The sequence below is a fragment of the Saccopteryx bilineata genome, chromosome 1 (assembly GCF_036850765.1).
Source record: "Saccopteryx bilineata isolate mSacBil1 chromosome 1, mSacBil1_pri_phased_curated, whole genome shotgun sequence".
Taxonomy (NCBI): Eukaryota; Metazoa; Chordata; class Mammalia; order Chiroptera; family Emballonuridae; genus Saccopteryx; species Saccopteryx bilineata.
The window spans coordinates 122,120,595-122,134,344 of NC_089490.1; the positions used below are offsets into that span (position 1 = coordinate 122,120,595).

A 13,750-nucleotide genomic window follows, 5' to 3' on the forward strand; every position below is an offset into this window, starting at 1 on the left:
AAAGTTAAAAAAAGAATTTGCTTATTACTCCATTTAAAGTAATAATAAATCTATGTTAACATAAACAATGTTTTTTATAAAAATAACCATAATTGGAAAACCAAAAAATAAGAGTGACACTATGTTACATTTTTCAAGTCTCTATAATGTCTAGCTTAATGGAATACAGTTTGAAAATGTTTTAGCAACATACAGTACAATTATGAGATGCTTTTTAAAGAATGCATTTATTTACTATAGTGTATAAATTTGGCTCAGAAAATTGTTTCAAATTATGTTCAGAAAAGAAACAATTCTACCACTCATACTTTACTACTACATCTAAAAAGAATACATATTTTAAAAACATATGTTTTAAAAGCACCAAGTGTAGACAAAAGTCTTAAACGATAAATTTAAAAGATTGTGATTTATTTTCTTCAGATATACTCCTTACCATGTATGGTATCATAAATTGGAAACCATCCCGAGATGACTGTTGCAGCTTCACTGTAGAGTAAAGGGTCAATGTCAATGTACACTTTACCAATGGCATCATTCGCACTGTAAGTGTCGTGGTCAAGAACTGTGATCTGTAGAGGCTCATCTTGTAAATCTTCATCATCCACCTAAAAGGATGCCTTCAAATTAAATCTTATCATTTAAAAATCTTCATTACCTTAAATGTGCACATACAGCAAATGGAAAAAAAAATTCAATATACAAACAAAAAGTTGTAACTCCTTTTTCTACACAAGATGTCAGGTTTCTGGGGAAAAAATGTACAGCTTACCTCAAGCACAAGGTTAGAATAATTAACATTGTAATTCTTTTTTCTACAATATATATTATCCTGTGTTTTATTACTCTATCAATGATGTCCAGCAAAATATACTTTAGAAATGTCATAATAGAGTCCATATATTAGGTATACAGTGCTAATGAGCAGAGACATCATAATTTCTAAGGACAATTTCAGAGAATAAAACAGCAAAACTGACATTATTTGTAAGAAAAAAAAACAATTTTTAAGTCCATGAAATAAATGTCTGCCCTCTCTCTCTCCTTTTCCTTACTCATTATCAAGTACCTATCATATGCCAAGAGAGGGATGACAGTCTGACCTGTGGTGACATCATGGAGCAAGTGTTGACCTGGAACCCTGAGTTTGAAACCCTGGCTTGCCTGGTCAAGGCACATATGGGAGTTGATGCTTCCTACTCCTCCCTCCTTGTCCCTCTCTCTTTTTCTCTCTCATTCTCTCCATAAAAATAAATAAAATCTAAAATAAAAAGTTTTTAAAAAAAAGAGAGAAGAGAGGACTATTATGGAGAATGCAATGGACTGAATGTTTGTGACCCTCCATAATACAGTGTTGATGCTCTGATACCTAGTGTGATGGTATTGCGAAATGGGGCCTTTAGGAAGTAAATAGGTCAGGAGGGTGAAGCCCTTATGAATGAGATTAGGATCCTTATTATTAAAGATGGGGAGAGATGATCTCTTGGCCCACCATATAAGGACAAAACCAGAAAATGGCTATCTGCAAATGAGAAAGAGGGTCCTCACCAGAACCCAACCATGATGGTACCCTGATCTCAGACTTTTCAGCATCCAGAACTGTGGGGGAAAAATGCTATTGTTTAAGCCACCCAGTCTATGGTATTCTGTTACAGCAGCCCAAACTAAGACAGAGAATAGGCAAAAAAAATAAAAATTTCCTTCATGGAAGAACATTCACTATTTTGACAGCCATCCTCTTAATTTGCCAGTACTCCTCATCAAAAATAGTGGCTAGCCTAACCTGTGGTGGCGCAGTGGATAAAGCGTCAACCTGGAAACGCTGAGGTTGGCGGTTCAAAACCCTGGGCTTGTCTGGTCAAGGCACATATGGGAGTTGATGCTTCCTGCTCCTCCCCCCTTCCCTCTCTCTCTCTCTCTCCCCTCTCTATAATGAATAAATTAAAAAAAGATTAAAAAAATATAGTGGCTAGATGGAACACTAGGACAGAATACAAAAGGATTATTTCCTGTAACTAAAAGACTATACTTTTTAAATGCAGTTTATGACCATTTGTTGTTATAGCAGATATACCACAGTGTTAATGAGTCTAAGATTGAATTTGTAGTTAACTAAAATCTCAATATCTTCCTTATATATGCTTTAATCAAGTGATATCTCTTCAATCCTAATACTTTGGTTAAATTTTTTAAACTTAACTATGAAATATTATGCCTTTTTCCAGCCTCTGTTTAATTCTTATTGATTTTAGGCTATGAACCCAGCTTCTGAAGATTATTGTAAGAATTAAAGTACATAACTTTATGATTTGTCTTAAAAAAGGGGTGTTTCTAAGGCAGACATGATTTTAAATTTATGGATAAAAATGCCTAATATTTTAACTTCACCTTAATATATCCCTGCAATCCCCCCAAAAAAAGTAAGCGTTGGTAACAGATAAAGCAGCAATACCAGAATGTAAACAACTTTGGTAAGTAAAGGTAAAGGTAAAGGTAAAGGTAAAGGTAAAGGTAGGTGACAAATAAGCAGCTTAATATACTAGTCCATCTACTTGTGCATATTTGAAAGTTTCCACTAATAAAATATTAAAATAAAATAATAGCTTTATATTCCAATCCATTCTGCATTTTTTAAGATTTTATTTATTCATTTTAGGGAGAGGAGAGGGGTAAGGTTAGAGAGAGAAGGGAGGGAAGAGCAGGAAGCATCAACTCCCATATGTGCCTTGACCAGGCAAGTCCAGGGTTCTGAACCAGTGACCTCAGTGTTCCAGGTCGATGCTTTATCCACTGCACCACCACAGGTCAGGCATTCCAATCCATTCTGAATCATCTGTCATCGATGGTATTCTCTCTACCACTACTGCATTATTTATCCACTTCATGAAAGGAAAAGAATCATAAACTAACCATTCCTCCAAAGATATCTTTCCAATTTCTAATTACATTAATAACATTTTTTGTGTACATTTTGTGTAAACTGATTCACCTATGAGTACTAACATCTTATGTCATAGGACCCTGAGGTATCCCTTCCATGGCATTATAGGACTCAGCTAACTAAGTGACTAGAAATAATTCATGATCCATACAGAGTAGAATAATTTAAATAGAGAAGTCCAGGAATTAATTTTACTTTTTGAGAGAAAAGAAAGGAGAGAGGGGAAAGAGAAGGAGAAAGGGGGGAGAGAGTGAAGCATCAACTAGTGTTCCATTAGCTGTGCACCCACTGATTTTTTTCTCATATGTGCCCTGACCTGGGCTCTAACTGGTGCCCTCAGAATCGAGCCCTGATGGGGGCTCCAACTGGTAACCTCAGTTTTGAGCTGGCACCCTCAGGATTGAACCAGTGCCCTTGGATCAAGCCAGGGACGCCAGGATCCAGCAAGAGACTCCAGGATCAAGCCAGTGACCTGGGGATAAAAAGAACAGCCTCAGCGCTCCTTGACGACACTCTATCCATTGTACAACTGGCCAGAGCATTCAGAAATTAATTTTAATGAATTAAAAGTTTCTCAAAAATGTTTTAGTTTTAAAAAATATTAGCTGCACAGAAAGAAACTGAGCCAAAAGACTACTTCTCCTAGCCTCTGCTGCAACCAATGAGATATAAGCCTAAGTCATTAGGTGGAGCTAGATATGGTGGGTGCAATATTGTGATTTATAAGATATTTGGTCTTCATACACAGTTTCTGGTTCATGGCTTCCAAAACCTCTGTTTGGAAATGTGTTTAGGAAAACACATTTCCTAAGTGTTGAGAGTGATGAAGTTACTATGTTAATGCGATGACTTTTGGACCCTACTCAAGAGTGGGGGCTGGCTGCCAGGAGAACCAACCAAGTGATTAAGTGTTCGGAACTTTCAGTCCCAAATTCTTCAGTAGGTAATGGGACTGAAGATTGAGTACAACTGCCAATGGCCAATTACAAAATCAATCATGACTATGTAACAAAGTCTCCATAAAACCCCAGAGAACAGCTCATTGTGTTTTCTACGAAGAGCTTCCGCGTTGGAGAACCAGACAGCTTCTACATGCCACAGTGCTGGGCCCCGCACTCCACAAGGACAGAAGCTCCTTTGATCTGAACCTCATATTATGTATTTCTTCATTTGGGTATTAATTCATATCCTTTAATATTATTTATAATAAATTGATAACCTAGTGACATGTTTCTCTGAGTTCTGTAAGCAGATCTAGCTGGTTGGTCAGAAGCACAGGTAAAGAGCATGAGCATATGGCTGGTGTCTGATCTGGAGGGCAGTCTGGTGGAACTGGCCCTTTCCCTGTGGAATTGGATGCTATCCCCAGCTAGACAGTGTCAGAATGAAATACTGTCAGTATCTAAGAATTGTTTGTTGGTATGGAGGGATCCCTCCACACACTGGAATTTAGTGTGGGAACCCTATTTAGTAGGAAAAATTTAAACAAGGCTTGCTGAGCTGAAATCATAAGTTAGTCATAATAAAAATGTACGTTAAAATTATACTATAAGTATCACTTCAGACTTACTAGGATGGCTCATGTTAAAAAAATAATAATAACAAGTGCTTAAAAGGATATGGAAAAATTAGAACTCTTATACATGTTGGTGGGAATGTAAAATGGCATAGCCACTGTGCAAAATAGCTTGGCAGTTCCTCAGAAAGCTAAACGTGGGATTCACCAGATGACCCAGATATTCCATTTCTAGGTATATACCCAAAAGAACTTTAAAGAAGGATTCAGATACTTTCACACTAATGCTTCACTGAGCATTATTCACAATAGCCAAAAGGCAGAACAACTCAAGTGTCCACCAACAGATAAATGGTATTAATAGAATATGGAATATATATATATATAATGAAATATTATTCAAACACAGAAAGGAATAAAATTCTAATAGATGCTACAACATAGATGATCCCTGAAAAATTCTGCTAAGTAAAAGAAGCCAGATGCAAAAGGATAAATACTTATGATTCCACTTACATAAAATGTCTAAGATAAGGAAATTTAAAAAAAAGAGAATTAGAACATACCAGGGGCTGGGGAGAGGAGTGTTGGGAGTTACTGCTAAATGAGTAATTTTTCTGTAGAGTGAGGAAAAGTTTTGCAAACAGTGGTGATGGTTGTACAACACTGTGAATATAATTGATATTGACTTGTACACTTAAAAATGGTTAAAATGGCAATATTTGTGATATATATTTTTACCACAATTTAACAAATTTTAAAAAATTTGTACATTGTTCTTAAGTGATTTCTGATATATGCTAAAATTCAGAGAGAATTACTATATAATATAATACTTTTTTAATCTGGGTTTTCCTATTCATATATATAAATATATATATATTAGGATTCTATTTATTGATTTTACAGAGAGAGAAGTGGGTGTGGAACGAGAAGTAGTTGCTTCACTCTAGCTCTTCACTGGTTGCTTGTTGTATGTGCCTTAACCAGGGAAGTCCAGGGTTTTGTACTAGGGACCTCAGCATTTAAGGCCAGCACTCAATCCACTGCACCACCACAGGTCAGGCTCCTATTCATATATTTATAACTGTAACATAATTTTTAAAATGTCAATATTAATAAAATATATATTTTTATGATATAGGAAAACTAGTATACCTGAAATCAAAGGATTTCATATCATTCCTGTGGAAAGGATCACCTCAAAAAAAACCATACTAAAAATACTGACATTTAAATACTTACCTCAAATTTAAACCATTCCGAGTTCCACTGGGGGTTGAGGGACTTGAGATAAACATCTGTTTTAAAGGTGGTATTACCAAATTTTACCTAAAACAAATAAGAAATAATTAAATATGTGAATACAAATAAAGTTTACTATCAGCCAAGCAATGGAAAAATTAACTTTGGAGGGAGAAAAAAGACAACTTTACCCTGAGCCAAAAAGAAGAAAGTATGGATGGTTCCAGGTAAATTCATAAGACTACACCTGGTACACGGGATAACCTACTCTTGTGCATGACTAGCTCCACAAGAAAATTAAAACATACACCACTATGTCAGTATGAAGAAAGCAAAACAGCTCAGAGAAAAAGAAAGTTTTAAGGGTAGAGGATAAGCAAAACTAAAATGAGGAGGTGAAAGGCTAGCTTTCTCTTACCATCTTGCAAGGGAATCCAAAAGTACAGCCCATTATTACAAGAATTCAGTAATATATCCTGGTTGTATTTTCTAACTTCCCCATATATAGTTTTAAATTTCTTATCTGTGTGCACACCTCACATGATCAGCAATAAACTATGGTTATTAAGGATTTTATGTTCTCATCTTTAGGGACAACGAAAGGGTTTGGAGAGGGAGACTATCTTATTTCATAGCATTCTTGGCAAACACGAAATCACAAAGATCCAAAAATAAGTAAATAAGAAGGAAATGAAGGTGGTGGAAAGCAGGCTGAATATCTGGGACTTGTTTCCAGCCAAAAATTGAGATTGTGAAGCCTCAGATGACTTGAGAAGTGGTCAGGAAGTTTAGAAGCAAAACAGCTAAGGCAACTACAGTGTGTCCATAAAGTCATGGTGCACTCCGGTCATGGGAAAGCAACAAAAGACGATAGAAATGTGAAATCTGCACCAAATAAAAGGAAAACTCTCCCAGTTTCATACCTATTCAGTGCAGTTCGATGTGGGCTCCACTTGTTGCCCTATACACATCCAAACAATAGTGAAGTTCTTGCCACACACGGTTAAGGACGTCTGGTGTAACAGTGAATAACGTCTGTGATTCTCAGTTTTAAGTGATTAATGTCGTTGATACATTCAATGTACACATGTTGCTTCACATAACCCCAAAAGTAAAAGTCTAAGGGCGTCAGATCTGGGAATTGTGGTGGCCATGGCTTGACAGAACCCCTGCCTATCCACTGCCGGAGGAATGTTCTATCCAGAAACTCACGAACAATGGTGGCACAGTGTGGAGGAGCGTCGTCCTGTTGAAAGATGACACCTTCTGGAAATTGTGGCACTGCATACAATTCCAACATATCAAGATAGGACTTTGTTGTCACAGACTGCGCCGTGAAAAAAAATGGGCCTATCACCTTATCTTGCATCAGGCCACACCACATGTTCACTTTAGGGGTATTACGTTCGTACTCAACGTAGACATGAGGATGTTCAGCAGCCCATATTCAGACGTTATGGCAATGAACATGTCCACAGATATGGAAGGTCGCCTCATGGCTAAACACAATCTTCTGCAAAAATCTTGCATCACTGTCGATCTCATGAAGCATATCTATAGCAAACGTGCATCGTGTGGGTCTATCCGCTGGTTTGATAGTGTGCAACAGCCGCAATTTGTACCCCGTAAAACAGAGATGTTTCTTTAACACCTTATGAACTGTAGTCTTGCTTAGGTGCAACTGTCAAGCACACACATGCACAGATTTTTTAAGGCTCCTTAGGTAGCTATCCCATACAGCCTCTACAGACTCGTCACTGACTGATGGCCTACCAGAACGGGGTGTCTCCACCAAACTGCCAGTTTCCTTCAACTGCTTATCCCACTGAGTAATGTTATTCCTATGTGGTGTCGCTTTGTTATAAACTCGCCGATATTCACATTGCACTTTGGTCACGGATTCAAATTTAGCAAGCCACAGAACACACTGAACTTTCCTCTGTACCATCCATATCTCGACTGGCATGGCCGTGGGCTGCTCTGCTGTATACACGGTGTTACATCATCATCTGCGCATGCGCACATGCTGCCACATCATCCTACAGAAACTGGGAGGGTTTTCCTTTTATTTGGTGCAGATTTCAAATTTCTATCGTCTTTTGTTGCTTCCCTGTGACCGGTCAATAGTGCACCATGACTTTACGAACACACTATTTCCTAGATTGCCTCACCTTTCCTAAATTTAATCTAATTCTTCCTTAATTCTACCAGTTATCACCATAGTACCTTTCCTAAACTCAGAATTCACTACAGGTTATATCCCTTCTATCACAGTAACCACCAGAGCTTGTGCACACTGAAGGTAATTAGGAAATATAGGTTTGATCAGATAATCTAGAAAACATCCTTTCCTTTTTGACCTACAATCCTACTTTTGGTATTATAATATTTATAGATATTAATGTTTAATCAGTCCAGAAATTTTTCCAAAAGCAAGATATCCAAAACTATCTTTTATCTTCTGCATATTTTTCTGGTTATTATACCAATCAATTGGAATTATCAGGAAGAGCAACTATGTGGTACCTAGGCAGTTTGGTTAGAGAATAAAAAAGTTTTGGGAGTTTTTTTTGCTTTTTGTTTTGAGAAAGGAAGGGAGAGAGAGACAGGAACATCAAGCTGCTCCTACATGCGCCTTGACCAGGGAATCGAGCCCGCAACCTCTGTACTCCGGGACAATGCTCCAACCAACTGAGCCACCTGGCCAGGGCTAAGAAAGGTTTTAAGAAATTACATAAAGCACTAGTGTGGTTGGTTGGACCATTGTCCCAATGCACAAAGGCTGTGGGTTCAATCCCAGGTCAGGGCACATACAGGAACAGATCGATGTCTTTCTCTCTTGCTCTCTACCTTCCTCTCTAAAATCAATAAATAAAATTTTAAAACAAAATAAACTTTAAAATTACATAAAAATAATAACTTCTTGCATGATAAGAAATTTTATAAAATCAAAGATAAATAAGAAGGCCCTGGCCAGTTGGCTCAGCAGTAGAGCATTGGCCCAGTGTGTGGATGCCCTGGGTTTGATTCCCGGTCAGGACACACAGGAGAAGCACTCATCTGCTTCTCCAGCCTTCTGCCTCTCCTTTCTCACTGTCTCTCTTTTCCCCTCCGCAGCCAAGGCTCCATTGGAACAAAGTTGGCCCAGGAGCTGAGGATGGTACCATGGCCTCTGCCTCAGGTGCTAGAATGGCTCCAGGTGCAGCGGAGCAATAGCTCAGATGGGCAGAGTATCACCCCCTGGTGGGCATGCTGGGTGGATCCAGGTCAGGCGCATGCGGACGGCTGTCTCTCTGCCTCTCCACTTCTCACTTCAGAAAAATAAAAAAAATAAAAAAGATAAATAAGAAACTGAGTAAAAGTATTTACCAAATACATTGCAAAAAGCTAACTTACTCAATTTTCATTTATTTTTTCATTTTTTAAATTTACTGATTGGTTCTAAAGATAGACAGAGTGAGGGTGGGAGGGAGGAAGAGAGAGAGAAATATTGATTTGTTGTTTCATGTAGTGGTGCGTTTATTGAATGGTTGCTTCTTGTATGTGCCCTAACTGGGAATTAAACCCACAATCTTGGCCTATTGGGACAATGCTATAACCAACTGAGTTTCCCAGCCAGGGCCAATAACATATTCAATTTTTAATGAGTTCCTTCAAACCAGTAAGAAAAAGATCAACAAACCAACATGAATAGACAATTCAAAGAAATGGAAAAATACATAGATGTCTTACATATGTCAAGAGATGATCAACCTTATTCACACTAAAAAAAATGCAAACTAAACCAACATTTTTAATTATCAGGTTGGTGCAGATCAAAAAGTGTGAAAACAGTGTGAGGTTCAAACTCTGCTGCTGTGAGTGTAAATTATAACAATATCTACAGACTATAGTTTGAGAACATAAATCAAAAATTTAAAAGTCTATATCCTTTAAATTCAGGTGTACAATGGATATACAGTGTATATATAAGCAGCATTATAGTAGAAAAAGATTGGAAACAACCTATATATCCATTAGTTTGGAACTGGGTAAATTAAGTATGTAAAGCCACATAATACATACTAAATAGATGAATGAAGCAGTTCTCCAAGCACTGGTATGGAACAATGTCCAAGATACAGCTGTCTACTGCAGAACAGTGTGTATGGCATAATTTAAATAGTGATTGTCTCTAGTAAGATACACAAGAAATGTTAACAGTGGCCACTACAAAGAATAGAACAGACTGCTGTGTTAAAAGAAAGGCAATAAGCCCTGGCCGGTTGGCTCAGTGGTAGAGCGTTAGCCTGGCGTGCAGGAGTCCCGGGTTCGATTCCCGGCCAGGGCACACAGGAGAAGCGCCCATCTGCTTCTCCACCCCTCCCCTCTCCTTCCTCTCTGTCTCTCTCTTCCCCTCCCACAGCCAAGGCTCCATTGGAGCAAAGTTTGCCCAGGTGCTGAGGTTGGCTCTGTGGCCTCTGCCTCGGGCGCTAGAATGGCTCTGATTGCGGCAGAGCAACGCCCCAGATGGGCAGAGCATCGCCCCCTGGTGGGCATGCTGGGTGGATCCCGGTTGGGCGTATGCAGGAGTCTGTCTGACTGCCTCCCCATTTCTAGCTTCGGAAAAATACAAAAAGAAAAAAAGAAAGGCAATAAGAGGCTGACTCATTTTGTAGATTTTGGATTTTGAACCATGCACATATATTACCTATTTTTAAGTGTATTATTTTTAAAATAAAATCCAAATGACAAAAATTTTATTTATTTATTTATTTTTTTTAATTATTTTTTTTTTCTGAAGCTGGAAACGGGGAGAGACAGTCAGACTCCCGCATGCGCCCGACCGGGATCCACCCGGCACGCACACCATGGGGCGACGCTCTGCCCACCAGGGGGTGATAATCTGCCCATCCTGGGCGTCGCCATGTTGCGACCAGAGCCACTCTAGCGCCTGAGGCAGAGGCCACAGAGCCATCCCCAGCGCCCGGGCCATCTTTGCTCCAATGGAGCCTTGGCTGCGGGAGGGGAAGAGAGAGACAGAGAGGAAAGCGCGGTGGAGGGGTGGAGAAGCAAATGGGCGCTTCTCCTGTGTGCCCTGGCCGGGAATCGAACCCGGGTCCTCCGCACGCTAGGCCGACGCTCTACCGCTGAGCCAACCAGCCAGGGCAAAAATTTTATTTTGATTTGAATTACAGAATTCTGATCTACTTCCAGAATTTTATTCTAAAGAAATACTTTCATATAAGGCCTCCTCCCTCAAAAATGTACAAAAAACTAAACAGTCATTCAATAGAAAAGTGACTAAATAAATAACTAAAGAACCCTACCAAAGAATGGAATCAATTATATGTACTGTCATGGGAAACTGTCAGTGAAATAAGTGAAAAGAACAAGCAGTAGAATACGTGACAGCAATTATCTCTGAAAAAGGGACTGACAAGGAGTAGGCAATACCGTATAGGGTACCAAGAAAGAAGTAAGAAATTTCTAAGTTTTACTTCTGAATATTCAAATCTTTTGTAATGGGAGCTGTTTAGGTATTTCTTGTGTAATTTTCTAAAATATTTTTAAATCCCAAATATTAAAGAAATGAAATTTAATGGGAGAACAAACAACCTAATTAAGAAAGAAATCAGCAAAGGACATGAATAGACACTTCTCCAAAGGGAACATATGGATGGCCAGTAGACATATTAAAAAATGCTCAATCATCAGGGAGATGCAAATTAAAACCACAATGAGATATCAACTCACACCTGTCAGAATGGCTCTAATTCATAAGTCAACAAGTAACAAGTGCTGGTGAGGATGTGGAGAAAAGGAAACACTCATGCACTGCTGGTGGGAATGCAGAATGCTGTGGTCACTCCGGAAAACAGTGTGAAGTTCCCTCAAAAAATTAAAAATGAAAATGCCTTTTGACCCAGTGATTTCACTTCTAGGAATATACACAGAGAAACCTGAAATATTAATTCAAAAGAATATATGCACTGCTATGTTCACTGCAGCATTATTTACACTAGCTAAGATCTGGAAACAGCCTAAGTGCCCATCAGTAGATGACTGGACAAATAGAACTGTGGTACATTTACATAGTGGAATCCTGCTTGGCCTTAAAAAAAAGGAGGAAATCTTACCTTCTGCAACAGCATGGATGGATCTGGAGATTATTATTGTCAGTGAAATAAGCCAGGCAGAGAAAGACAAGTGCTATATGATCTCATTTATATGTGAAATCTAATGTACACAATAATATAATGAATAAAATAGAAAACGGATACATGGTACAGATAAACAGCTGTCAAAGGGAAGAGGGGTTGACAGGCTGGATGAAAGAAGGTAAAGGGATTAAGCAAAAAATATAGATAGATAGATAGATAATCACATACACAAAAACGACAGCGTGGTCATAGCTAGAGATGAAGAGGGGGTAGGTGGAAGCCAAGAGGGAGCAATGGGGATGCAAAGAGACTGCTTTGGGCAACAGGCAAATGATGTGGTATGCAGGTGATGTTCTACTGAGTTGTATGATTTTGTGAACCAGTGTCACCCCAATAAATTCAATTTAAAAAAAGAAACCTAAGGGGTAAAAAGAAACTTAGGAAGAGTAGAGGTTACTGCTCATTTACCAATTCAATTTTTATTACATTTCAATATTCAAAGTATCAAAGAAATATTTAATGTCTTATTTAACTAAACACTGCTTTATTTGAAGTAAAATGTAGTTAGGATTTATAAAACCATTCAAAAGCCAAATGTATTTAAGGGTTATAATTTAAAACCCCTTTCAGTTTTATGCCACTATATTATACTCCCCCTTCCCCCTTTTTATTGGTCAACTGTTCATTCTAGATATACTAAAGATATGATCATCCCTACACTGCATTAAACAAACAAAACCCAAGATTTTAGAAAAAGAAAAAGGCTAGAGTGTGTATTTAGCCAACATTGTGAAGATTCCCCTTCTACTAAAGAATCACAGTCCATTCATTCTTATTTAATTCAAAGGAGAGTTTACTACTCAGCAGTTAAGTGAATGCCTTACAACTTAATTAAAGAACATCAGGGATTTTAATGAGATTCCCTAGTAAAGGACAAGCATTCTCTTTACCCTCTCATTAACTAAATTACCTTGAGAAAGTTATTTAACCTGTTATTTTAAGGCTGCTTCTTCCTCTGAAAAAGAGGGTTGCTGTGAGCATTACATGAGACAACACAAGGAAACACATGGCAAAATGTCTGATACATAGAAAATACTCATTTAATATTAATGTCTTTTCCTCTCCTCTCCCTGTTCCCTCAAAGGCTCCTGGATAAACACAAACTGATGATGTACTTTAGCAGAACAGTTTGGAATACGCACATCAAACTGCCATATATTCCCATTAATACTTCCCTTGTACAGAAATCCAGCCCATTCACCCTTGAGATTCTTGCAAGAATAATTAGCATCTTTAAATATTACTTGGTCTTCACTGGCTTCCCAGACTCCTCACATCATATATTGTAGAAATTCCCTCAACTGATTGATTAATCAAAAAACTTGGTTAAATCAGAGAATCATTAAAAATGAGACAAAGAGTAAACATTAAGATAAAACATAAATATTCATTCCTCTACCTTTTAATATAAGAGTAAGGACCCATTCTCTTTTTTTTTTTTTTTTTTTTTTTTTTGTATTTTTCCTAAGTGAGAAGTGGAGAAGCAGTCAGACTCCCACATGCGCCAGACCAGGATCCAACTGGCATGCCTACCAGGGGGTGATGCTCTGCCCCTCTGGGCTGTTGCACCATTAGGCCAGAACCATTCTAGCGCTTGGGGAGGAGGCATGGAGCTGTTCTCAGCACCCAGGGCCAACTTTGCTCCAGGGGAGCCTTGGCTGAGGGAAGGGAAGAGAGAGAGAGAAGAAAGAGAGGGGGAAGGGTGGAGAAGCAGATGGGCACTTCTCCTGTGTGCCCCGACTGGCAATTGAACCTCGGGCTTCCACGGGCCGACACTCTACCACTGAGCCAATTGGCCAGGGTGGGCTCATTCTTTTAATATAAGACTAAGGGACCATTCTTTAG

The 13,750-nt window shown here is 38.5% G+C and overlaps 1 protein-coding gene across 15 annotated transcripts in view; it reads right to left on the minus strand.

Moving 5' to 3' along the window:
- The window catches only part of C2CD5 (C2 calcium dependent domain containing 5), a 104,112-nt gene that overhangs the window by 82,878 nt on the left and 7,484 nt on the right, over positions 1-13,750 (minus strand). For all 15 annotated transcript variants that reach the window (XM_066264735.1, XM_066264729.1, XM_066264721.1 and 12 more), the window contains exons 3-4: positions 5,703-5,789; positions 437-608 (exon numbers count right to left, since the gene is read on the minus strand). In XM_066264735.1, the coding sequence (XP_066120832.1) occupies positions 437-608; positions 5,703-5,789 (259 nt within the window). The remainder of the gene's footprint in view (positions 1-436; positions 609-5,702; positions 5,790-13,750) is intronic.